Source organism: Protopterus annectens, chromosome 7.part0 (genome assembly GCF_019279795.1).
Source record: "Protopterus annectens isolate FY-2018-M chromosome 7.part0, PAN1.0, whole genome shotgun sequence".
NCBI classification, from domain to species: Eukaryota; Metazoa; Chordata; order Ceratodontiformes; family Protopteridae; genus Protopterus; species Protopterus annectens.
Window position 1 is genome coordinate 492,816,647 of NC_056739.1, and position 27,847 is coordinate 492,844,493.

Here is a 27,847-nt window from a genome sequence, read left to right on the forward strand (position 1 = left end):
GATTCTTCATCAGACTATAGATTATCCAGACCAATCCACCCAATTTTGTAGATAATGTGTTCAGTTGTTGATATCTTCCCTTCTACTTCCCTTAGCTTTTTCCTTTGTGTTTCCTCCTCCATTGTCTACAGTGATCAGATATCTCCTTCATAAGGTAGGGTGGGAGCATTTCGAAGGGAGAATGGTCCATTGCACCTGGTCCCAGATCAAAGCCAAGATTTGCATCAATACACTGGAGATAAGTTGTCCTGTTACTGTTGCAGGGATGTGATTGGGGTCCATATGGACAAATGTTATCAGTCATCTAGTATATCAACAACAAAGTAGAACCCATTCCTGTTCCCTGTGCTGGGAAGCCATGAAGGTTTGGCAGTAGGTGATGTCTTCCCCAGAATATGTGTTGCTGGAAGAAAGTGCTAGGAAGTCCAATATTCTGATGGGTTGGTACACTAATTAGGTGCATCCTTTTGCCTCATGAGTGATCTCTCAACCCATAATCGGCAAAGATTTTCAGCCGCTGGGGCCAGCCCTCCTGTGACCTGTTTTCATTCCCGTCCAACACCAGGTGCATCAGATGTTTTGACCTGATCCCAAAAGAGTGACAGTCACTGAGGGATGCCTTGGTCCATACTTGGCTACTGGGGCTTCTTTATGCTTATCCCCCGACCTTGACCAGATTTCTTCAGAAAGTGAACTGGTGCAAGACAAAAATGGTCCTCTTCAATTCTTTTTGGCCCTGTTGAGTCTGATTCCTCATCAATTGGCCTCATTTGGTTAACTTTCATTAGGTCTTTGATCCAGGTCCAGATCTGTGTCACCCGTTTGGCATACTTCACCCAGACATCAAATCCGAGTCTCACCATTTGATTTATTCACTTCCTGTGATGGCCAGAAGCTCAGGCTTTTTCCCAGTGAGGTTCACATTTTTTTCTCCTTTCAGAAACACTCCACTAGGGAAGTTTACAGAAGTGGAAAAGGTTTTCAATTTGGACTTGCTGTAAGGAGATGGATCCTTTCTCTTCTCTTTCATAGTGCCTCCCAGGGTTCATGTAACTGGGGGACTCTGTCCCACTAGCTGAGGCGGACTTAACTTTTGCATCTGATGTTCCTTGTTATGTACCTACCATAATGCCAGATCTATGTGGTCATCTTCCATCCATTTCAACATTCCCTCCCACTGTCCCCCTTCCAAATTACCTTTTTGTTCTGGACTCCTGTGGGCTGCACTGGTGTTTATCCAGGGCTTTGTTCTTCAGTAATCTACTGATCTGCACCTGTTGTGTAGGGTATGTGATTTAAGTGCTATAAGCCCTTAGCAGTGAGTAGAGCAAACTCAATCTGAAGGATTGCTTTTGTGATTGTGTATTACGGGAAGGGAAGAAGCCTGAGCCTTGGAGCCAGAAGTCTTGTATGAAGGCCAGACTTGATCCATATGGATCCAGTATACCTAGTAATGACAGATGGAGGAAGACAACACGGATCTAGCATTATGGTAAGTACACAAGTTTTATTTACTTACTATTGGAAGTGTAGTCCATAATCTAACATACTGTATAACTGTATTTCACATTCTTTCACATTCTATCATTTCACATCCTGGCAAAGAAATTACAAAGTTGTCAGAGGATTAATGAGGATGCTATACAGTCACCTGTAGAGGTGTGGTACTGTGTAATGTAATAAAGTTACGTAAACATTTGTAGAAGTCAATTGATGTTGCATTTTCTTCTCCCTTCTCCTCTTACAAATAACAAAAAAAAGAACTGTTTATTTTGTAGGAAATGCCTGCACACAATTTAAGTTGCCTTAGACTTTCCAGTGTTGTTTTTTCGAATAATGGTCTTCAGATGATTGTTTTTTAAAAAAAAATTAAAGTTGTACATACAATTGAATGTGCTGTCATGTTACCTGTTTTGCAGCTGGGTCATTTTTCTGTGAGTTGTTATAGCTGTAATACCTGAGCGAAGGAGCCTTATCGTGGGATTTACTCCCATATGGACAGGTTTGAGTCTGAGGCAAAGGCCACTGTTATCAAACACTCAGACAAGGAGGTAGTAAATGCCACTAACTGCCACCTCACACTGTCTAGGTATTATAGCTGTTCTGCTATGCTTTTTAAAGGTTTGTTTCTCTTGTTTTTTTGGTGGGTTTCATATTTTTATGAGTACTGAACAAACATTTCTCTACTTATTAAGACTCCAATATGTATGACATTTAAAACTAAGAAGTAATTGAAGGCATGTTTAAGATTTCCCTTTGAGTATTTAAGGGAATGTGAAATAATGTCACAATGTTTAGGGCATAGTTTGTCTTAGATGGCAGTTTTTGTAGAACATCGCATATGGGAATTACAGAGCTGAGGAAGGCATACCAACTAGATACTATGCAGTATAAACATACTAGTGAACTCTTGAGAAACTGACACTGTGATTGGGACTATAAAAGTCCCAGCATAGTATATTGAAGAATTAGTTCATATGCAGATTTTGGCACAGATTGATTGTATTATTCAGTGGCCCTTCTTAATTCTGGCATCAGATTCAGTAAAGTTTCTGAAATATGGTAACATGTATGAAACTTAATTTGTTACCATTGTAAGTCTGGAAGTGAGGATATCACACCATATAGTTTAAAAATAAAAACAAATATTCAACATATGTGGACAGTAGAACTGCAAAAACCTTATAGACCTTCTAATATACTTTTGCCAAATCTGTAATGTACTGAAAAAGTAACAGTACTTCATTATGTTTGGTATTTGTAAGCCATACTGTCTGTGTGACAAACTGTAGTTCAGTGTCAGATTCCTGCTACAGAGCGGTGAAGTTCTGAATGCATTGCAGCTAGGTTGGGTTTGATTAGCAGTGTGGGTACTGAAAGAGTTGAGGAAAGAGAGACTACTGCAGTGCTGTCTTGGGGGAAAGGAGTGGGGTGTGCCAGATGTAATGAATATCAGTGGGGAATGGCACCAATAACAGACAACTTTGGCAAGGGAGCAAAGCAAGTGAAGAAGATTGGTTTGGAGGTGGAGCAGCTACCTTGTTATTCCTATTGCACCCCCCATCGACTAGAAGTACTCTGCAAGCAAGGAGAGCGGTAGGCTGTAACATGTAGTTTGCCAAAAGTCCCTTTAGGCAACATTTAATGATGCTCCTGCAGACTCTTTCCCCTCCCTCCCTTCCAGCCCTGATGAGCCTGCCAACTATTGGGCCATATGAGAGAGAGACTGCTGGCCTAGGCTGAGATCGGAAAATAGATGGGCAGACATTGATGCTGAGGTAAGGAACCTCTGTAAATGTAGATGTTTCCTTGCCATGGAGCCACAAACTGTTAGACTGTTTAATCCTCTGAAAAAAATAAACTATACACTGTTGTGCTAAATGTGTTGTAATTGGTGATACATAAGAGGTTATCTCCAAGATGACACCACTAACCTTGTTCAAGTTCAGCAATGTACAGAGTATGTGTCACCATGCACGAGAGCACATGTACTGTATATTTGAGATGACTTCACTGACACATTTCAGGCAGTGCACTGCAACAGAAATGTAAGGCACATCTTTTCAAAGTAATTCCATTGTGTAATCAAAGTAATTATTGCCAACCTGAGGTCTTTCAAATGTACCCATTGTTAGTTATGTTTATCCACTTAACTTGTACCTAAATAACCCTTGGGTTGAAGGTGAGTATTAGATGAAGACATGTGAAGAGGGTGTAATGGAGCTTAATGTCTACACCCATGAGGAAAGCTGAGATGGAAGACATAATCTGAAGGGTTACCCATCAAGAGAATAGATTTATGTCCTTTATTTTTGGTATGATAACTGAGCCACTCAGTCCTTTTAATTTATGACCTAGAAAACACAAAATATAACCTAAAATTACCAAGCTTGAATTTTAAACTGCACATCATGTTGATTTCTTAAATTACAGAAAATGTATTATTGTAAAGCAGCACAGAAAAAAGTTATTGAAAAAGAGGAGGTATGCAAAATAGTGCTTCAGTTAGAATGGGAAAAAGAAATAGGGTGTAAGTACTGTTTCAGATGTTTAGCTAAAATTATGTGTTTGGTATTATCACTTTTGAGAGTGAGGGTGGTATGCTTACTTGAGCATATTACTGTAACATGGGAACTGATCTTGATCCAGTTAGCCAGGAAGTGTTTTTAAAGATTATGTAGAATGACTGAAGGGGTGAAATGGTCCCAGCAATGAATTGGTTTGGAGTTGCATGTTTTGAGTCACTTAATGGCAGAGGCATTACTGCCATAGAAAGGTGGTGATGAGAGACAAAGGCTGCAAGTTGGAAGGTGTGGAGGAGAAATAGTTCCTAACATGTATATGAAAATAGTTCCTAACGTATATGAAAAGAGAGTGCACAGGATATGGATGGAGTAATGTTGCAGATGAATGTGCTTGGCTGAGAGTGAGCAGACCATTGTGATGATCCTTTTGATTATCTGCAATCATGTTGCCTTGGACCTCTGTGCTTAGTGATGCTATAAGTTTGCAGGCTGACTGGAGAATACATGTGCATATTTTATCACTTTAAAGGAGGGCAGAATGTATTGCTGGGATCCATTTTACTTAATGCAGATGCTGCTTTGTGGATCACTTGGTGATGCATACTGTATGCAGTTATATTAAGCGAATCATCTGGATGTAACAGAGCAGCGTGTTTCAGAAAACCTAGTGAGGCAAGAGAGCAGGTGCAGTAAACACTCTTCCAGAGGTTAAGGGGCCAACGATGTTGAGGGATTTATAAATGGATGCAACAGATAAGGTAGCTGAAGTGGGAAGAATTAACTCTGGATTAAATGGTATCTGCAGTTTATCCAGTAGAATACAAAATTTGCAAAGTAAGTGCATCATGGAGAATTTTATCTGGTGTCAAATTATCATAGGTTCATAGATTAGTATTAGGCTAACTGCCCTTGTGAGCCATTTTAAACCTAGCCAATTACCCAATGTGAGAATCAAAACTTGTACATTGTGTCTGTAAGGTAAACACCTTAACTTTTATGCCAACCTCCCACATAAAAAATAAGCTATTTATTCTTATTTTAAGTAAGTCAATTTTGTGTTCATGTTTAAAATGTAGCTTTTTTTTTTTTTTTTTTTTTTTTTTGCAATGACTGTGGGTGTACTGCTACTCGGTTACACCAATGCTAACTTCATTCATTCATAGCCATTGCAAATCTGCAAAAATTTGGTTCTGAAGAAGTTTTTTACGAAAGCGTTGAATAAAGTGGAAGTTACGCTAGTCCGTGGTTTCGTATTTTCCAAGCCTTTAGCAGTTATTTGATCTATTTTGTTTGTTCAACTGCTTTGTCGACTTTTTGATTTTTGTTGGCATCTGGTAGTGTTGCTATGGCTGTTTCTCCTAATGATCCTTTATTGGATTTGAGTTTTCATGACACTCCTAATGGGTCCGAAGGGACTTTGACTCACCAACTGGTCAAAATTCTGGGTGATATACAAAAGACTTTGTGTCTTAACTTCTGAGCATAAAATTCAGACACATACTGAAGGAGCTAGTGAACGTATTTTTAATGGATCTGATGAGGATGTCCAGACTGTAATTGAGGTTAGTACTGGTAAATCTCATAGAAATGAGTCGGAAATTACATCTAATATAGGGCGGAGAGCTGAAAAGCAAAGTCCTACGTATGCCAGCATTGCCTCTGTTCTCTCTAGCAGTAAGGATCCATTTAACAGTAAGAAAAAATCTACTGACTTGATTTATCAACCACATTTCAAAGAAAAATGTGAACGTCTAGACAAACTTTTGAAAAAATACAAAAGTTTGGATATTGAAAATAAATATTTCTTGAAATGTATTGAATTAAATATAGTTCCGAAAGGCTTGAGGTTTTTTAAATGTCCCAGTGGTGTTTCAGTGACTGATCCATTCTTTAAGACTCTGGAACAATTTTTCAACAATACGGGGGTTACTTTCCTCAAGCTATTGATAGAACGCAATTCTAACATGATGAGAGAAATCAAAGATGAAACTGTGGCTATTGAAGACAGTTTTGTATCAAAGCTCCATATTAAGTTCAGCGAAAGAAATGAACATGTTACACTTTTAAAAGAGAGAGAAGAGCATGAAAGGTTGTTCATTGAGAGAAAGAACAAAAAACTGGAGCGTGACATCAATGCATATAGTACTGGCACTACTTTTTCCATTTTTCCTAAAACTGAAAGAAAACAACTGTTTGGCAGACCGAACAACAAGTGGTCCACCTTTTCTTCAGTCCACCTTAAATCCAATGCACAAGGAACTTTATTTAAGCAAGCGGGGCATATGGGTAATTTTGACAATGTTTGTGGATTCAGCAGTGTCTCAGAAACTGAAGATTCTATGGTTAATGTTGAAGAAACGGCTGTTCCATCTATACCTAAAACTTTTGATAAAGTAAACAGTGACACTGCTATCAAACAGGGTGTTTTTTTAAGTTCAGAGAAAGAGCAAAGAACTTGCAAGCAGCAGCAGATGACCAGAAAGAAGGCAAGATTAATGTCTGAATCATCCACAGACAACGAGTAGGTGAGGGTAAGTTTGAAAAGGACATTTTAAATTTATCTGACTGTATTTTAAACAAATTTCATGTTCAACTGTTAAAGTTAGGTTTAAATTTCATTCCCATTAGGCGAGCTGATGTAGTTGAAACCATCATTGATTTAAAGAAATTTACTAGGAAGTTAAATTTAAGATCTATTTTGAAAGATGTGAGAAAAAACAACAGCATGTTTTTTAAACCTTCTAACTTTAATCCAGCTTGAATTCATACTATTCAGGTGTTTGAAACAACATGTGAGAATGAGATTAGAGCTTTGCTCAATAACAAGAGTCAATATTATTTTAATAACTTGAATGTCAACATGAGAAAAGCTATGAAAGAGTTAGTGACTTCTAGAGACATCAGAATAATGAAAAGTGATCAGGGAGGGCTTACTATCAGAATAATGAAAAGTGATCAGGGAGGGCTTACTGTCTTGATGAATCAAAAGGATTATATTAATAAAATGGAATCTATGCTCAGTAATGTGAATGAATATAATATTGTTTCGACAAAGGACATAGAGAAAAGTTTCAGATATATTAACAGTTTTTTGTATGAAAATTTGATGTGCAGTAATATGGATTCTGCAATGTACAATTTTTGTGAAGTAGAACATCCTAGAATAGGAGTGATGTTTGGCATTCCTAAGAGTCACAAAAGCCTAACGGACCCTCCCTTCAGACGTATTATTTCTGCCCCGAATTATGTCACAGTGGGTATGTCAAAAATGATTGATGCAATGCCTAGTCCTATTGTTTGTAAAATGAAGTCATATTTGAGGGACTCTTGGGATTTTTTAGATAGTATTCGTTTTGTGAATGAAGCTCATTTATTCAGTCCAACACAGCACATTGTTTACTCTAGATGTAGTGTCTTTGTACAAGTCCATACCCCATGACAAGGGGATAGAAGCAATGAGAGCATTTTTATAGCAGTGTAGTAATATATCTAATGGAGAAGTCAGTTTTTATTGTGATTCTATGGAAGTTATTTTAGAAAATAATTTTATTTTTAATCATAGATTTTACAAGCAAGTTCAAGGAGTTGCGATGGGGTCCCCAGCAGCCCCAGTTTTTGCCAACTTAGTTATGGGGTGGTGGGAACACACCATCTTGGACTCCTTGAAAACTGAATTCAAGGTCATTTATTACAAAAGATTTATAGATGATTTAATTTTTATTTTATATGGAGGGGTTCGAGAAATGCAGTTTTTTTGTAATAAGTTGAATGAAGTTTCTGACTTCTTGAAGTTTGTTGTGGGATGTTATGGAAATTCCATTAACTTTTTGGATGTAACTTTGACATGGAATGCATTGGGAGAAAAAACTTTACTAGCAGTATTTTTCGTAAAGAAAGTTTCAAGAATAATTATTTACATGCAACTAGTCAACATCCGAAATTCATGCTGAATAATATACCTAAAAGCCAATTCATACGAGCTAGCAAGATGACGAGTGTTGATGAGACATTTATTAATGAGCTTGAATTCATCATACAATTGTTTTTGGAGAGGGGGTACAGTGAGAGTTTGTTAAGGGAAACAGCTAATGACATCTCTAAGCAACGTGCAACCTTGTATCCACCCATTTTGAAAAATAGGCCAACACTCCAAGTTAAGGAAACTGGAAAGTATACTGAAATTTTATGTTTCAGTAAGAATATGAATGTTGACAATATAGGTATACGTAATATTATAAACAATAACTGGAAGATCCTTGAAGGAAATGCTGATTTAATGGCAGCCATTAAGGGGAAACCAAAATTTGTTTATAGGAATGAACATAGTCTGCAAGGAGCATTTGAAAAGGGGAGAGATAGAAGCACATGTACCATTAAGAAGGGGCATATCAACAGGGGTATGCACAAGTGTCATGACTGTTCCGTCTGTAGGTTTATTTTAGAAGGTCCCTACATTCAGCTTCCTCACATACTTTATACCATAGGGGTCCCTGGTAGTTTTTGTTGCAAAACAAAAGGAGTTGTTTATATTGCAGTGTGTGACAAATGCTCATCATTTTATATTGGTGTGACTACTAGAAAATTAAATGTTAGAATGAAGGAGCATATGTTTAATATTAGAAAAAAGGACAAAACCCAAATATTTTATAAACATGGTGTTGAAATGTATTGGTTTTAAAAAAAATTTGTTTTCTATCCTGGAACACTGTGAACCTGACATCGGGGGGTGATTACAGGAATTTTTTGGCTCAAAGAGAGGCTAGATGGCAAATTAAATTACAGGTGGATCATTTTCCTGGGTTAAATGAAGCCATCAATGTTAAATGTTTCTTAAAAGATCGTGAAGCATATGTTTTTTAATGTTTGTTATTGTAATTATGCCTATTCTATAGTGCATATTGATGAATGAAGAGTTTGCTTTTTGTAAAGGGCTCTTTAATTATGTTTTTACACTATGTAATTGATTAATTGATTTTAATTGTGTGCAGTATTTAAATGAATGCTTGATGTAACATTCCTTTTGGTTCTGAAGAAGTTTTTTACGAAAGCGTTGAATAAAGTGGAAGTTACGCTAGTCCGTGATTTCGTATTTTCCAAGCCTTGAGCAGTTTTTTGATCTATTTTTTTGTTCAGCTGCTTTGTCGACTTTTTCATTTTTATTGCAAATCCCTGTTGAATTGGCTAGTCTTTTGCCCATCTGCAAACTCACATTTGAAGCAAAGCTTTACTGAGTAAAAGGAAACTTAACGCGAATATATAAAAGTAATGGGGCTTCAATTCACACAGAGCAACAAGTATTGAATCATATAAGATGTTACTGGCTTAGAAAATGAATAACATATTGGAGAGATGTAAAAGACAGGCTTTACTTCTTTCCACAAATTCGATGCTATGCTTGGTAGGGATCACCTTATTTTGGCTGCTCTAAGAAGATCTATATGTTACGCAGAACTGTCTAGTCCTGTCATATTTGCTTTTGTATGCAGAACATTGTTACATTAATTTTTTTAACTGTTTTTCAGAACATGCAGCAAGAATGAAGAAAATGCAGGAGGAGGAGAAAAGGAAAAAAGTGGAGTTTAGAAAAAAGGTAAGTGGATAATATCTGTACTGTGTATTCCCCACTGTCTCTGTGGGCAATGAATCTTGAAAAGTCCTACAGTATGCAGTAAGAAAATGTACAACAGTCAAATGCAGCAGGTGTGACACAATGTTTCATCATTGTTTCTGGGGAGTTTGCTTTGTCTTTACCTCAGAAGAAGCTTAATCCAGACGTGGTTAGAGCCAGTTCACATCAGTAGTGCTTGCATTCTGAATTCGATGGAGGAAGTTGTATACTTTTGTATGCAAGAAGTAAAGAGGTTTAAGCATTGTATAAGTGATAAAAGGGTAAATGCAGCAGGTGTGACACAATGTTTCATCATTGTTTCTGGGGAGTTTGCTTTGTCTTTACTTCAGAAGAAGCTTAATCCAGAAGTGGTTAGAGCCAGTTCACATCAGAAGTGCTTGCATTCTGAATTCTGATGGAGGAAGTTGTATACTTTTGTATGCAAGAAGTAAAGAGGTTTAAGCATTGTATAAGTGATAAAAGGGTGTTCAAGATACAGAAGTGTAGTGGCACTGGCTTATGCCATGCAATGAAAGCCACTACTACCATCTTGAACTTTGGAGAACCTGTGTGAAGGGGATGTGTGATGCCCCTGCACTGGCCCAGTAATCAAAGAGCCTCAGTCCTCACCAATACCACCAGTGAGGGGCATGCACATTGGGAGGATGACAAGTACACACACAGTAAAGTACAATTTCCCTTAAGAGCACACAGATCAGTCAGTCTGGGGCTGGTTTCTCCCTCTTTCTCCAGATCCCCAATAAGACTCCCTACTGGCACAGCTGTAGGGTTAAGATCTCATCTGAGCGGTCAAGCCAAACTTGTCCAATCAGTGTTTTGTGTCCCTGCCCAAGTAGCTGACACACACACTTTGAGATTTGATCAAAATACAAACACACACACACACTCCTGGGAAAGACTGGCACAGGGTTTATTAGCTGTGCCCCCTTCTGCCCAGACTAAAAGGTAGTTATCACTGCCACCAACCAGCTCTTTATCAGCTACTGTAAGGCCCTTACAAAAGGGTGCATCTTACTGTGTAATGTTACAATTAATCCAAATGGTAAATGTGACCTAGTCTAAGGCTATTATAGTGGCCTGTACAGTGTCACCAGATATATATGCAAGTACCCTAAGAGCTTAAATATCTCTAAACAAACCAGCCACAATCAAAAGGTTTAAATATATTTAATAATAAATAATAAAAGAACAAGACATTACTCAATAACTCAACACAGTGACTACAGAGTTCAAAATCACAGGAAATGTTTTAAAACAACATTGCAGGACAGTCTCAAATAAATACAGAAAACATCTAAACTAAAACTAATCTTACTATATTCTTATCTATCTCTAAAAGAAATACTATACTTAAATCTTAAGGCAAATACAGATGAGAAGTGCTAAAGATTTTCAGGTCTAAAGACAAATACAAAATGCAAAGTCTCTGAGAGAGTTCCTAAATAAATATCAAAACATTACTGCTGGGTCAGCTGGATGACATCACTCTTGTCACCTGTCTTCAGTTCCCAGACTAACAGAAACTTAAAATTTAGCACCTCTGTTTCAAAAATACTTATCTCTCAGAAGTTTGCCTAGAACTGGAAGTCGTAAAACAGTTATATTTGAAACCTGTAATTATTTATTTTTCCAGACCGTAGAAAACTTCTAGTTGTAGGCATTCTGTCTCCTAGTTTCCTTGAAACTGAGATAAATACAGTTGTAAAACTATTCACTTACTTTCTTAGAGTCTGCAAGTTAACTCTGTTCTTTTCCAGCAGGGTACACTGTGGTTACATTCTTGAAGCTCCGTACTTAACATACAGTTCAACACACACTTCTGCACCAGTTGTTTAATATCAACATAACATATAGTTTTCTTACATTTGTAAGACAAGCATATGAATCCTATTAATATTCACAAATGACCTAGAATTATTTACAAAATTCCAGCTAGCTGGGCTGGCAGCCTCACAACCCCCCCTGGAATTTTTCAAGTGACCCCTCAGAAATGTTGCTTGAGAGGGTTGAGCCGATCTGGGAATACCTTACCTCATTCCCTGTCTTGAGAGCCTGTCTGCATTGGCATTGCTAACCCCACCCAGGTGCTGCACTGTCATATCATATGCTTGCAACCCTAGGCTCCGCCTTAGTAACTTGGCATTTTGCTGGCTGGCTTGATGTAGCCATATTAAGGGATTGTGGTCTCTAACTACAGTGAATTTCCTTACATACAGATAAGGCTGACGTTTCTACAGTGCCCATACTATGGCTAGAGATTCGTTTTCTACAGCTGCATAGCATTCCACCCTGGGCTAGAGCCTACTACTGAGGTAATCCACTGGATGCTCTTCTCCTTCTGAAGAAACCTGGCTATGTACAGCCCCCACCCCATGGTTTGAAGCATCCACCTGCACAACAAATTCTTTGCTGTAATCTGGACTGGCTAACACAGGGGGTCCTCCCAAAGCTCCTTTAAGCTTCTGGAATGCCTGCTCACATGCTGGGGTCCACACTACCTTATCAGACCTGTTTTCCCTTGTCAGGTCTATGAGGGGAGCAACTGTGGGTACTATAACTGGGGACAAACTTTCTGTAGTACTCTGCTGTCCGTAAAAATACCCTCACCTGCTTTTTGGTAACGTGCAGGCCATGCCTGAATGGCTTCCACTTTGGCAGGTTCTGGCCTGATCTTACCACTCCCCACTCTGTCCCAGGTGAGAGACCTCTGCCATACCCGCCTGACATTTGCTGGGCTTAATGGTCAACCTTGCCCTCTGTAGTCTGCTCCACACCTCCCTGACATACTGAAGGTGCTCTTCCCGGGAATGGATGTAGTTGGCAATATCATCTAGGTAAGCAAGGACAAAATCTCCTGCTCCTGCTTAGATACAATCTACCAGCCTCTGGAAAGTCACTGGGGCATTTTACATCCCAAAGGGCATCTTTGTGAACTCAATACAAGCCAAAAGGAGTCACAAAGTCTGACATCTCTCTAGCACTGGGAATTGAGGGCACCTGCCAGTAACCCTTGGTTAAGATCAATGGTGGTAAGATACTTAGCCCCACCCAGCTGCTCTAGGGCTTCATCTGTCCTAGGTATGGGGTAAGCATCTGACTCTGTGTGACTATTTTAATTTCCTGTATTCCACACAGAACATGGTGCTGCCATCCTTCTTTGGTACCAATGTCACTGGGGAGACCCAGGGACTGCTGGACTCCTGAATTACCCGTAGTTCCAACACTTCCTGTGTCTCCTCCCTCAGAGACTGACTGTCTCAGGCACCCTGTAAGGGGCCTGCTTAATAGGCTTTTGGGGTCCTGTATCCACATGGTGCTGCACCAGGTGGGTACACCCTGGTTTCCCAGTGAACATATCCCCAAACTCCTGTAACACTGCTCAGATTTCTCGAACCTGGGTAGGGGATAGCTGTTGGGACATTGTTACCCCTTCCACTGAGGTGTCAGTCTGAGCCTCACTGAGGAGATCAGTCATCAGATCCCCTCAGACTCCTCCTACAGTCCACTGCAAATAGTCAGCACAAGGGCCTCCCTTTCATGGTAAGGTTTCATCATGTTAACATGGTACATTTTGTGCTCCTGCCTAGCAGTTCTACCATGTAGTTAACATCACTGACCTTCCTTACCACCTTGTAAGGTCCCTTCCAGGCTGCCTGCAGCTTGTTGTGTCTGACAGTAATGAGAACCATTACCTGTTTCCTACAGCATACTTTCTAGCTTGAGCATTCCTGTCATACCAGACATTTTCTGCTGTTGGGGTTCTGCCAGGTTCTCCTGGGTCAAGCCCATGAGTTCCCTGAGCCTTGTCCTGAGGTTTAGGATGTATACCACAACAGACTCCTTGTGGGATTCACACTCACCTTCCCACCCATCTTGAATTAAATCTAGAGGGTCCCTCACCCTATGCCCATACAACAACTCAAAGGGTGAAAAACCTGAGGATTCCTGGGGCACCTCTCTGTAAACAAACCACAGATGGGGCAGATATTTGTCCCAGTCCCTCTTAAACTGGTCTGCAAATGCGCGTAGCATCATCTTGAGTGTAGAGTTTAACCTCTCAACAAGACCATTAGTCTGGGGGATGGTAGGGGGTGCTCTTTAGGTACCCCACAGTATTTCCACAGACAAGCCAGCAGGTCTGACATGAAACTGGCACCTCTGTCAGTCAGTATTTCATTTGGGAAACCTACCCTGCTGAAAATCTGTAACAAAGCATTTGCCACCTTTTCCCCCTCAATGGAGGACAGAGCCACTGTCTCAGGGTATCTTGTAGCATAATCTACTACAACTAGGATATACCTTTTCCCTGTGGAACTTGGGGTACTCAGAGGCCCCACAATGTCCATAGCTACCCTCTGAAATGACTCCTCAATCACAGGCAAAGGCATCAAAGGAGCTTTCACCTTGTCTCCTGCCATGCCTACCTTTTGGCACTGCTCACAGGTCCTGCAGTACCTGGTTACATCTCTAGAAATCCCAGGCCAATAAAAGTTTTGCATAGCAAGTCTCTTTGTATGTCTTATGCCCATATGACCTGCAAAGGGAATATCATGGTCTGTGGCTTGAAGTGCCAGACGGTAAGCTCTGGGTACTACCAACTGCTGTATTCTCTCATTCTCTAGCCCTCCGTCAGTGGTCTAATCTCTATACAGTAAATCTTTGTCCCAGTATACAGATTCCCCCTTCCTTTGAGAATCCGGTACCTCACTAGCTACCTCCCTCAGGCCTTGTAATATAAGGTCTGAGAGCTGAGCCTTTCTCTTTGTAACCCTTCCCAGCTCCCCTTCCACAGGAAGTCTGGTATCGTCTGACAGCAGTGCCTCACTGTCAGCCTGGGTACTACTACTTGCCTCTACCCTTGCAGTCACTCTGTCCAAGTGAACATCAGTACGCACAAGCAGCTGTGGCTCACCATCAGTCTCACTGATACAGGGTTTCTCCCTCCCTGAAGTAACCACCTCACCAGTCATGGCTGCAACTTTGCGGTCTGTCTGGGTCTCACCCAGGCTACCAGACCCACACGCTTGTCTCCAAGCCTGACTTTGTGTAACTGCATGCACACACGGTACTGCAGTGTCAGAATCATTCCGTAGCAGGACATCTGCAGGGATATCCTCAGACACACCTGCTTGCTTGCTTCCTTTTCCACCTTCTCAGTCAAGGTGAACCCTAGCCAAAGGTATTTGGAATGGGGAATGGGGTCCCTCCTAAAGCTCTGACTGGAGTAGACTACCCAAGGGAGTAGTGCTCCTCTGTAACCATCGTAGGCTTCACAATGGTTAGGTCAGAGTCTCTCTCTCTCTCTCTCTTTCTCTTAGCAATGGCCTCTTTCCCATTCACTAAGATATAACCTCTTGTGGTAATTTGGTACCCTAGTTGTCTCAAGACAACCTACTATTGGCATTTTGTCATTCTCACTTAACTGTCTCTCCCACCTGTTGTTCCCCACCTTGCCTCCATGGACATCTATATGCTATATTGCCCCACTGGTTACATTTAAAACATTTAACCCCTGGTCCTGGATGTATACCTGGGCTAGTGGCTTCCCTTGCTACTGACAGACTGTTGTGGCAGTCTGGGCTGTCCACCATGGGTCCCCTTAGATCCACGAGCAGCACTGGGTGTCACTTTTCTGTGACTTGCTAGGTGTAGGTTTCCCTTCTTTCCCAACTTATCTACAGTATAGCATTGACTATCAGCTAACCAGATTCTCATGTCCTCAGGCAAAGTGCTAAGGCCTTGTTCCCTCACCAAAAGGTCTGCCAGCTCTTCAGAAGTAGTGGCCTAATATCCACTCACCCACCTATGAAAATAAGTGCTCAGTTCAGCAGCATATTCACACACACACTTTCATCTGCCTTGCGTCTATGCTCACGAAATGTTTTCCTATAAGCTTCAGGTGCAACTTAAAAAAATTCTATCAAACAGTTCTTTACAACATTATAATTTAAATAGTCAGTGTCAGACAGTTTGAAAAGAACAGTTACAGCATTACCATGGAGTAAGGGGATCAGGAACCATACTCTGCACCCTTGGTCAACTTATACTGTTTACATACCCTCTCAAACATACAAATTAAACTATCAAAATTATCCCCTTCTGCAAATTGTGAAAAAAAAAATTTGCTGACCTTTGTTGCTTCTGGGGTTCGGTTACTCCCTTCCCCATTACCTCCATGACTGTTGCAAAGAGTCAGCATCTCCTTTTCATGTTGCCTCTGCCTCTCCTTCTCCTCAGCTTACATGTGTCTCTCTCTGCTGCTTCTGTTTCAAAATGCTTGGCCTTCAGTACAAGTCTCTTTAACTCCAGGTAGATTTTTAAGTCCTCTGTAGAAAGGTTGAGCTATCCATTTTCTGGGAGTTGTACATCTCCATGACCAGTCTAATTGTTCTCCTGGTTGCTATTCTCTGATGCAGCTGTGACTAAAGCTGCAATCATGTCTGCATTAGTCAAGTTGGCATGCAGCAGTCCTTTAGGCTGGAACATCTCAGCCAACTGGCTCCTTGTCAACTTGCCAGACTCCTCTGCTGACATGCTTGCCTGCTCTCCCTGACTAACTTAAAATAAAAAAAAAAAAACAATTGTGATATGAACTCTGAATGTTCACTGTGTGGCTGATTAAGAGTACAAACACTTTCAGTGATCACTGTACACAAGCTACAGGAATTCAATATCCACACCACTACAAGCTAATTAATATGTGATGCGGCTAACGCATCACATTCAACCAATTAATATGTGATGTGGCTATCCCACCACTGCCAAACAATTAATATGTGATGTGGCTATCCCACCACTGCCAAACAATTTATATGTGATGTGGCTATCCCACCACTGCCACCAATTAACATATGACACCCCTACACTGGCCTAGTAGTCAAGGAGCCTCAATCCTCACCAGTAGCACCAGTGAGGGACATGCACATTGGGAGGATGACAAGTACACACACAGTAAAGTACAATTTCCCTTAAGAGCATACAGAGATCACAGTCAGTCTGGGGCTGGTTTCTCCCTCTTTCTCCATATCCCCAATAGGATTCCCCACTGGCACAGCTATAGGGTTAAGATCTCACCTGAGCGGTCAAGTCAAAACCTCCAGCATCCTCTCTGTCCAACCAATGCTTCGTGTTCCTGCCCAAGTAGCTGACCCACAGACACACACACATACACTTTGAAATTTTATCTCTATGCAAACACAGACACACTCCTGGGAAAGGCTGGGACAGGTTTACTAGCTATGCCCCCTTCTGCTCATGTTAAAAGGTAGTTATCACTGCCATCGACCAGCTCTTTATCAGCTACTATAAGACCCTTACCAAAGGGTGCCCAATCTTACTGTATAATGTTACTATTAATCCAAATGGTAAGTGTGACCAAGACTATGGCTATTAGAGTGGGCTGTACAGTGTCACCAAATACATATGCAAGTACTCTAAGAGCTTAAATATCTCTAAACAAACCAGCCACAATCAAAAGGTTTAAATAATAAAAGAACAAGACAATACTCTTTAACTCAACACAGTGACTACAGAGTTCAGAATCACCGGAAATATTTTAAACAACATTACAGGACAGTCTCAAATAAATACAAAAAACATCTAAACTAATCTTACTATATTCCCATCTCAAAAAGAAATAATATACCTAAATCTTACTTACAGAGGAAGGCAAATACATATGTTTAGTGCTGAAGATAAATGTTTTCAGGTCCAAAGACAAATACAAAATGCAAAGTCTCTGAGAGAGTTCCCAAATTAATATCAACACATTACTGCTGGGTCAGCTGGATGACATCACTCTTATCACATGCCTTCAGTTCCCAGGCTAATAGAAACTTAAAATGTAGCACCTCTGTGTCAAAAATACTTATCTCTCAGATGTTTGCCTATTTGAAACCTGTAATTATTTTTGTTTACAGACAATAGAAAGAACTTCTAGCTGTAGACATTGTGTCTCCTAGCTGCCTTGAAACTGAGATAAACATAATCGTAAAACTATTCACTTATTTTCTTAGAGTTTGCAGGTTAACTTTGTTCTTTTCCAGTCGGGTACAGTGTGGTTACATTCTTGAAGCTCAGTATATAACATACAGTTCAACACACATTTCTGCACCAGTAGTTTAATATGCACTTAACATATAGTTTTCTTACATTTGTAAGACAAGCATACGATCATATTAATATTCACAAATGGCATAAAATTATTTACAAAATTCCAGCTAGCTGGGCTGGCAGCCTCGTAGGATGTACAACAGTTGTGCCATTGCTTTGTAAAATTCAGTACCAGTTGTCTGTTTACCATAGAGGCAGCTGTGTGGCTGTAAAAGCTTTGTACCTAGGTAATTGTGGTGGCCCATGACACTATTAAAAGCATAACTCTGCTGAGGGGGTCCATGCAAGACAAAGGTAAGACATCTCTTTGGTTATCTAGTCTGCCCAACCTATTGGTATTCTGCCATCTGGCAGATCTAACTGGCAATTTCAGCTTCTCCAGGGCTTGATCTCCCTCACCTTCTGCAATGATGCACCTATTTTCAGTGCTAACTGCTTGACACAGAGTCCTCTGCTCCTTCTTTGGCACTGACAAGCTCTGCACAACTGTTGGTGTTGGGGTCCCTGGCAGTTGAGGTGCTGGCGTCAGTATTTATCCTGGTGTCATCTGAACTATCTCTTCTAGAGGGTACATGGCTCAGAATTGTTTGAGACTGCATCTCAGTGCTTAAACATCTTGTAAATTTTGTATGCAAAAAGTAAAATCTGGGACTGAGGGTTTTGGTGTTGGCTTTTGATCAATTTGAGTGGATAATAACCCACCAGTTTAGTAGGTAGAGGACATGCCATGTGTTTTGCCTCCACTCTATTGACACTTGATTTTTTTTTTGCAACTTTGGCCAATCATTTTCCATCTTAGGGTCAGAGCCATTCTAAATGCCTCATAACCGATCCATCTCCAGCAGGTGTGAACTAAGGATGCTTCAGGAACTTTGGTTGATTCCCCATTGGAGCCTCCCAGGAAGATGCCCTACAGAATCTCTCACTGAAAAGACGGACCTTGATAAAGAAGAAAGGCTTCCCCACTCTTCCCTCCTGAGGATACCAGTTTTTGGGAAATGTTAAAGTTGGTGAGGCAGGGGGTGGGTCCTAGCCCACTGAGTTTTTCTTCCCTGGATGAAGAAGTGTTTTCTGTGACATACAGGTCTGCCCTCTCTATTTACTGACTGATCCCTCCTGCTGACCAAAATATGGACTTGGTGACTGAGAGCATGGTAGGAACCATATGAGAAAAATCTATACCAAGAAAACCTGATAAGATTTTTAGACCCCCCCCCACCCCAAAGGATAGAATTCACTGGAGCAAAGGCCTTTCATTGGGCTTTATTATTGTGACAGCTGCTACCAACTGAGAACTCTGAGGGGAGCTTAGCTGTCCATCCCACCGAACTAGGCGTTTAGGATGACTGATCTTATGAGGAAGCAAGTTTACACCTTGGGAACGTTTTCACACCAAGGCATAAACTACCCCACAAATGTGAGAAGGTTCTAGTGAGACGTGATGTAGCCAAAAAACATGCCTTGGTATGTTTGAGATTTTGCAATCAACTTTAAGGTGTCTTTTCTCAACCCCCCCCCCCTGAAAAAAAGATGGGTTCTACCTCTTCTGACAGAAGGTAAAAGGAAAGCTTCAGAAGAATGAAAAATAAGGAGAGAGACTGTCTGCCTTAGACACGCTTTGAGACTCCATAAAGGTCCTTCTCTAGGCATCAGAAGGTGCCTAAAGCCTTCTGGATTAAAAATTCCAGAGATCTCCTTTTGACTTCCCTTTGGACAAGGACAGTAGAGGATGACCCCCCCCCCCTTTGAAGGGCACCACCCCAGAGGCAGAGGAGATCTGCAAAACTAGTGCTTTACAGATTACTCTTCATTGAGGCATCGTTAGCATCCCTGAAGGGTTGCCTGAGCACTCCTCTTTCGAGGCAGTTGGGGGTTATCTGTTCACCTGGACTTGCGGATGGCCATTACATGAGACAACTGGGTAAGGACAGTATATCCAGACTATGTAATCCGAATTTCCAAAATCCCAGAGTTGCCATCTCATACTCTTTTAGAAGTTTCACCCTACCAGAAGAGATCAGCTGCAAAAGAGATCATATGGCTCATCCAAGAAAAGCGCTATCCAAGAGGTCCCACTAGACCAGAGGGCTTCTGAAGTATGTTACAGATACATTTTAGTTCCAAAAAGGTGGAAGGACTTGGGCCCATTCTAGATTTAAGTAACCTCACAGTTTAGTGATCATGGTACAAACTACACTTTTGGGCTTATACGATGGAGATTGGATATACTGTGTAGAACTTCAGGGTGCTTATTGCCACATTAAAACAGAAAAACCTTATGGAAGCTTTGCCTGATTTGCTTTTGCTTGGGAGATGTAAATTCTCAATTTTGGACCCTGTCATCTGATATTACCCAAGCCCCTGTGTATTTGAGTGCTTGTCCTTTTGTGACAGCTCATAAGTTCCAAAAGATGTACATTTTCTAATACTTCGACATTTTGCTTCTAGCCAGTACAACAAGGGAGTCCCTGCTATTGCAGGAGATTATTATTCCCTAGTCCGTCCACCTCAATGACCCACCCACCTTCCTTCACTGAATTCTGTCTTGGCACTTTCCCAGACTTGTCTTGTAGTCCTAGTCTGAAACCTGTTCCCATCTGCATGTATTCTTCATTCTTTTGCATTTTAAGAAATTTAGGTTGCAGTCTTGATGTGAGAGCTACAGGAGAGGACAGGGACAACATGGGAGAAAAGGATAGAGCTTGAGCACTGGAGAAGCTGAAGTTGCTAGTCAGATCTGCCAGATGGCATAATATCTGTCAGTCGAGGTGGACAGACTAAGGATAATCAAGGTCAGGCTTTACAGTAAGTATATAAATTCCATTTTTGTGTTGCTGGCAATGTTCTTTGACAGCTATCTGTTATTTTTGTACTGCACAAACAATATTGCTGAGGTCTGCAGGCATAAATACTAGTTACTCCACATAGCACGTCTTTGCTACCCTGTCGATGTGTCAGAGAGCTATGTAAGCAACTTCATTTATGAACCGGTAATTTGCAGATGCTTCCTCTTCCCTTAAAGACAAATGTTAATTCAGGGTAGCACATTTGGGAATGTGTGTGTGTATTTGAATATGTGGTATATATTTTCATGTGTTTGCATACATATCTATGTATGTGTAAATAGTTATATTTATTAATTTAGAGATGCAGAAACATCAGTATCTGCGTGCTAAAAGTATCAGATCTCAAAAATGAAAAATATTGAACCTACTTCGATTGAAAAGGGGAAAACCATTGCTTTTCTGATAATTTTTTTTTACGAAACAGTACCTTTTTAAATGTACATTGTCTCAGTGGAGATACTGTTAGGGAAAGGGTTTTTTGTAAGATAATATGTAGAGCTGGAGAAGGAGGCAGTGGCAAGGTTAAGGCAGTAACCCCAGTCGTAACCTTGCCAGTGGGCGTAATCCTAACCCTGCACATTACCTTACAAAAAATGCTTTCCCTAACTGCACAGAAGATATACACACACACACACACACACACACACACACACACACACACACACACACACACACACACACACACACCTACCTTGCATAACCACATGAGCACAACATTAAATTTATCCCCTTACCTAGCCCATACTGTAACCCTAACTCGCAAATATTTATTTGCTGGTGCATGTGCACACACACACCCCCATCCCTAATGCCAAAATTTTCAATGTATATGAAGTTTTGGCATTGGTAAACAACCCTAGTATCTTCGTGCCAGCAAACCTAATACACTGTCTAGAAAGTCTATGTTCCCATCACCAGCATTTCTTGCACTTGAAAATGGCAGTATTCAATAAAAAATACATTAGTTTGCTTTGTCAGTAAAAGTGGATCCTGTTCATTTAGTCCATCTGATCTGAGATGTTGGTCCTAGAGCTGCTTGTAGTATCTGGCTCAGCAGCATTTGTGCTCCAGCCTAGAGCAGCTTTGATTTTCCCTCCTGTCATGCATTAGGGTCTAGCGTTACCACAGTTGATCAATATTCCCACTGCTCCAGTATGCTTAGGCAATATGGATTGTTTCTCTGCCCAAGAAACAACTAGCTGGTTTCGCAATGCTCTGGCTCCCCCCACAACTTCATTCTGTCTGCTGATTAGTGATTTTCCTCATTTGGACTAGCCAGTTAATGAAGATTTCTTCAGTACTTTCTAGCTTCTCCTCGAGTCAACATCTTTGGCTCTTCACAAGAGTAGCAATTGGCTAAGAGCTTTGTTTCTGGCAGAGTCCTCTTTCAGTAACCCCTCCACATGAAAAATGTTGCTCTTAAAGAAAGTAGTCTTTAATTAAAAATGTTATTTCCCCTTTAAGATACCTGATATATATTTTTATCAAAAAGTTTCCTGTCAGGCACTGCTATTTTTACATGTTGTATTTTTTTTTTAACTAAGGGGGTGCTATTTTTGTGAAAAAATATGTACAGCTTGTGTAAACTTATTGTGATGATAAGTTGTACTTTGGGATGAGCAGGGATGTTTTTCAGCGTAGTGCTTCTTTTCGGCTTGTGACAACTTATCTACCATTTTGCTTTTCTGACAGTGTAGTTAGGAGTTTAAATGGAGTGCTGATGGAATTTGTGTGCTGCTTGTGCTTTTGCATTGTGATGTGGCTGGGATAAATGGTGTGAATGTAAGTATGCTACTTGCGTACAGTCTGTGACAACTTGCCTTCTGAAAGTACAGTTGTGTAAAATCTTACCGTAACAGTAGATGTTTTTCTCTTCACTGTTAGAGTACTCAAAATAGAAGGAATTTCCTGCCCAGAGCAGCAAGACACTAGACCAGTATGAAAAAACCTAAAAAAGATCTTGTATAAACGCCATACGTCACATTTATGCTCCCCACACACAAGGTAAGGCATAAAAGGGATTTACGATGCAATTGCCTAGAATTGAATTGCCCCAGAAGAGAACTGTCACCATAGGACAAAGGAGGCCATGCACATCTAGAAGGAAAAAATGCAGGACAAACCAGAAGGGATGGAGAGAGGGAGCGAATACTGCAACAGTGAAGAGAAGGACATCTACTGTAATGGTAAGATTTTGCACAGCTGTATTATGTTCTTCTATATCACTGTTTCAGAATGCTAAATACAAGGGAGACAGCTCAAGAAACAGAATGGAAGGTGGAAGATTGAGAAGAGCCTTCAACAAACCCACATAAATGGTTTCAGCAAAACCTGCTCTGGCCCTAGAAACCACATCCAACTTATAATGCTTAGTAAAGGTATGCACTGAAGACAAAGTTGCAGCTTCAAGGATGAAGTAGGTGTCTATCCCCCTTGAAGAAGATAACAGAAGAGGCAGTAGCCCTGGTGGAATGAGCTCTAACAAAGCAAGCATAGATTTGCTATGAAAGGAATAATAAAAGGAAATGGCCTTCGATATCCAGGAGGAGATGGTTTGTTTAGACACACCCAAAGACCTGGGATGAAAGGAAAAAAAAGCTGATCAGACTTACAAATAGTCCTAGTTTTACCAAATTAGTACCCGAGCTGTCTGTGCAAATCCAAGGTATGCAGGACCCTCTCACTAGCAGACTGAGGGGAAGGGAAAAAGGAAGGGAGTTGTACCGACTGATTCAAGAACAACTCATTTACTGCCTTGGGCATAAAAGAAGGATTAGTACAACAGGACACCTTGTCCCTGTGAAAAAACATAAAAAGGAGGAAAGCCCATAAGTGCCTGGAGCTTGGAAACCCTCAGATGAGAAGTAAGAGCCAGCAAAAAAAAAATCCAAAAAAAAAAAACTCTTCCATGTACAATGTTGTAAAGAAGCAGAATCTGCAGACTCAAAAGGAGCCTGAGTCAAAAAGTAAAATTAAGGTCCCAAGGAGGAGGAATAGGTTTTCTTCGAAGCTGAATATGCAGGAAGCATTTAAGAAATTATTTGACCTTAAAACAAGAAGTCAAAGGAGGATTCAAGGACAGAAAAGCAGAACTGACTGATAAATGGGCTTTCACAGAAGAATAGGCCAAGCCAAACTGGTGCAACACACACAAATAAGAGAGGACCAGAGGGACCCCCACTGAAAAAGGGTCCTGGTTACGAGCATGGCAAAATACAGAAAGTCTCTTCCATTTGTACATATAAAAGTTTCTGGTTGAGGGTTTCCTTGCCTCTTGTAAAACCTTGAGCACATCATCAGAAAAGAGGTGCCTGAAAGGGATCAAAAGCCTATCACACACTATGTCAGTTGCAGAGGGGGACAAGTGGGGATGGATGAGAAACCCCTTGTCCTGTGTGAGGAGATCCAACAGGTGAAGTAACTTGTGGTGATTGCCCCTGGCCAGATGCATTAAGACGGGGAACCAGTGCTGTCTTAATCAAAGTAGTCACTAGTGAGATTTTTGGGTAGTCCAGCTGAATCTTCTGCAGGACTCTTGGAAGTAGAGGAAGAGGAGGGAAAGCATAAAGAAACCTCCCCTTTCAAGGAAAGGAAAGGCATGGCACTCTGGAACAGAAGAAAGGAAGCTGCCTGTTTAGAGGGGAGGCAAAAAGATCCTACCTGAGGAATACCCCACTGATGGACAAGGTCCAGAAACATGTCTCTATGAAGTATCTATTCATGAGCCTGTGTTTTTACCTGCTCAGAGAGTCTGCCACTAGATTGTGCATTGAAGGAATGTATACTGCCTGAAGAGTTAACTGATAAATGAGAGCCACTTCCCAAGCTTGAAGCACCATCATGCAAAGGAGGTAAAATTTTGTAAACCCCCCCCCCCACATGTTCATGTACCACATCACTGTAGTGTTGTCTGTGTACAGCTTCAAGGGGCCTGGAGAAAACATGGAGTGAAAAGGCTCATCTCTTTGATGTTTATATGGTCTAACATCTGATAGGGAAGCCAAAGAACTTTCAGGTGACCAATTGAAGCCCCCCACCCTCACCCTATTTCTAAGGCATCAGTGAACAGCTCTTGAGAAGGGACTGGAGTCTGATAGGGTCGGCCTGGGTTGAGCACAAACTATTGAATCCACCACTCAAATTCCTTCCTGAGACAGAGAAGGAGAGGTACACTGAAATTCAGAGGGTGACTGCTGTAGTCAAACTGATGTGAGGTACCATTGAAGCTTCCATATATGCAGTCTAGCAAGAGGAAGCATTTGAATAGAAGAGGCCATGAATCTCAGGGCCCGAAGAAATTCCCAGACTGGCAAGGCAGTCAGAGAAAGAAGGGACTGAAAGAAGACTGTCAATGACAATACCTTTGTAGGTGGAAGAGAGGCCAACAATGGCATCATCTGAATCCTGCATCCCAGATGTACATGATCCTGAAAGGGAGTGAGGATGGAAGTTGGTAGTAAACCCCAGACTTTGAAAAAGAGAGACTGTGAACTGCAGATCATATAACAGTTGACTCGGAGAAGGCACCTGAAGCAACAGTTTATGTAGATAAGGAAAAATCTGAATTTCTTGCAGCCTGTGGAAGGCAATCACAAGAGCTAGGCATTTTGTGAATACCCTTGGGACAGTAGAAAGGCCAAAGGGCAAAGCAGAGAACTGAAAATGAGAGGAAGATACAGAGAAACAGAGAGACATAAAAACTCCCTGAAGAGAGGGTCAATAGGTATAGGAAGATAAGCATCTTTCAGATCCAAGGACACCAGAAAAAACCTGGTGTAGTAAAAGAGGAAACAGTTTGAAGAGCAAGCATCCAAAAAGATGGGATCTTGAGAAAGGTGCTCAGCCGGGAGAGATACATAATAGGTCTCCACATGCCCTTCTTTCGAGGAGCCAGGAACATCTTGGAATAAAAATCCCTTCCTACTTGGGAAGGGAGGATAGGTTGAATGGTTCCTTGATTCAGCAGGGACCCTGGAACCTCAGTGAAATGAGGAAGTTGCTCTAGAGGAGGTTGAGGAATGCCTGAAAAAGGAGGGAGAGATTTCCATATCATGAAGTAACCCTGACGCATGATAGAAAGAACCTAAGCGTCTGAAGTGATGAGACACCAATTTGGGAGAGCCGAAGTGACAAAGGAACCTGGTCCTAAGGGGGAGGGGGGATTGTCAGAGAAGCAGGCTTATTGAGTAAAGGTGGCATCTGGGCCACAGAACACTGACATCTTAGCAGAGGGGGCCTGCCTCCCACCCCTCTTGCCCTTAGAGGCCTGGTGAGGTTGCCTGTGAACAAAAGCAGACCTAGAAGGATAATTCTTCTGGAACTTGCAGATAGGAGAGACAAAAATATGTTTAAGGTCTTGCAAGGCTTTGCCTTTCTTTTGAAGAACAAGAAACTGCAGCAACAGAACAATCACCAAATGCTGGTACTGAAGGCAAAGCACAATAACTCCTCGGCTTGGACAGTAATCAATTTATTGCAAAGCCAGCAATACGAATACGAATGAACTCCACTAAAATACACATATACAGTTAAGCGCTTTCATCTGACAAAAAGCAGACTTCTTCAGAACAACAACAATAAAAACAAAATCATTTAAATAGTCTTTTAGGCACCAAACAGCATTCCAATTAAAACTTTTAAAGGTGTATGCGCCACATAATAAATCCCATTCATACTACATAATAAATGCATACAAATATTGAATCCATTTCTAAAAACATCCTTCCATAAGTGACATGTTGTCATAAATATTCATAACAAAATGTACCTAGCAAAATTATTAACCTAAAAAGATCATAAAATATCATAAAATAAAATACCTTGATTGGGGGTTTGTCCGGCCACCTATGGTATAAGGAACTACCCCAAACATAAAAAAGGTTTGATGCTTATGTAATCATTAATGCCAGGGAGCTTGGTGGCATCCGTAAAAATCTGCCATTTACTCTCCTTCATTGCCAGTAAGGCTTTAATGTTGCCACCATATACTGTAACATCAGCCTGATCAACAATAGCAAATTTGAATTGGTGCATATCCCCACTTTTCAATATATGTTTATAAAGAGCATTTTTCTTGTCCTTAGATCTTATAGAATAAAGATGGTCATAAATCCGTTGTCTCAACTGTCTCTCCGTTTTACCTATGTAAAACGCTGGACATATATCACATGTTGCTATATAGACCACATATTTAGTGTTACAATTACCTGCTCTATTACCTGCTCTACTCCTTATATAGGACATTATGGTTAAGGAATTAGACTTCATTAAGTGCATGTTTAGGGTAAGAGGGTATCCTGAACATTTATTAAATGACGTTGTAAGCTATGTAAATAGCGAGTGGGGCAAGAAGTATGTACCCCTATTAGGTCATCTTACACAGGATGTTCCAACACAGGCGAAAAAATTAACAGTGGGCCTTGCTCATAGAGTTTGTGTACTTACATATTCTCCAGTTGTACAAAATATTGAGAATATCATAAGGCAACATTGGAATTTAATAACCATGGACGATAATTTAGTGCAGGTTTTAGGTATTTTGCCCAAATTTGTTTACAAGACTGGATTTAACCTCAAGAGGATTTTGGAATCTAAAAAGTATGTAGAAAAGGCTAAAACAAAGGGTACCACGAGATGCGGTGCTTGTAATCAGTGTAGTTTTGTCAACAAAACAGCAGGTTTTAAATTGTTTAATTTTAATAGGACATATATAATGATATATATATATATATATATATATAGGTCTCTTTTGAAGAGACGTAAACATAGCAGCAGTAGCAACAGTCCCAAAAAAGATGTGTATTATCCAAAAGAGCATCTAACAACTTGGCCTTAATGTCCTCATGTAGGGACTGGAGCTGAAACCAAAAATGATGGACCCAAAAGCCGCAGCCCTAGAAGAGGCGTCAGCAGCATCATAGCTACACTTAATAGAGTGACCACTTGAGAAGCAGAACCTAAAAATAAGGCATAGATAACATGACAAACCTGTCAAGGCCAGAGCATACCTGGTCATGTGGGTCTGGTAATTAGTAGCCCTAAAGGCCAAAGTAGAAGCAGTGTAAACTTTCTTGTCAATCCTCTCCATTGCCCTACTTTGGAAGAGGGCAAAAGTTTAGAAGGTTTGTCAGAAAAGACTGACACCAGAGCAGAATCAGCAGGAGGATAAATAAAAACGGACTCTCCTGGAACCTTATAGAACCTGTCAGGTTTCTTAGAAGCAGGAGGCTGAGAAT

At 40.7% G+C, this 27,847-nt stretch overlaps 1 protein-coding gene across 2 annotated transcripts in view; it reads left to right on the top strand.

Annotated features, from left to right (window-relative positions):
• The window catches only part of SPAG7 (sperm associated antigen 7), a 382,071-nt gene that overhangs the window by 46,516 nt on the left and 307,708 nt on the right, over positions 1–27,847 (top strand). For both annotated transcript variants that reach the window (XM_044077096.1, XM_044077097.1), the window contains exon 2: positions 9,548–9,615. In XM_044077096.1, the coding sequence (XP_043933031.1) occupies positions 9,548–9,615 (68 nt within the window). The remainder of the gene's footprint in view (positions 1–9,547; positions 9,616–27,847) is intronic.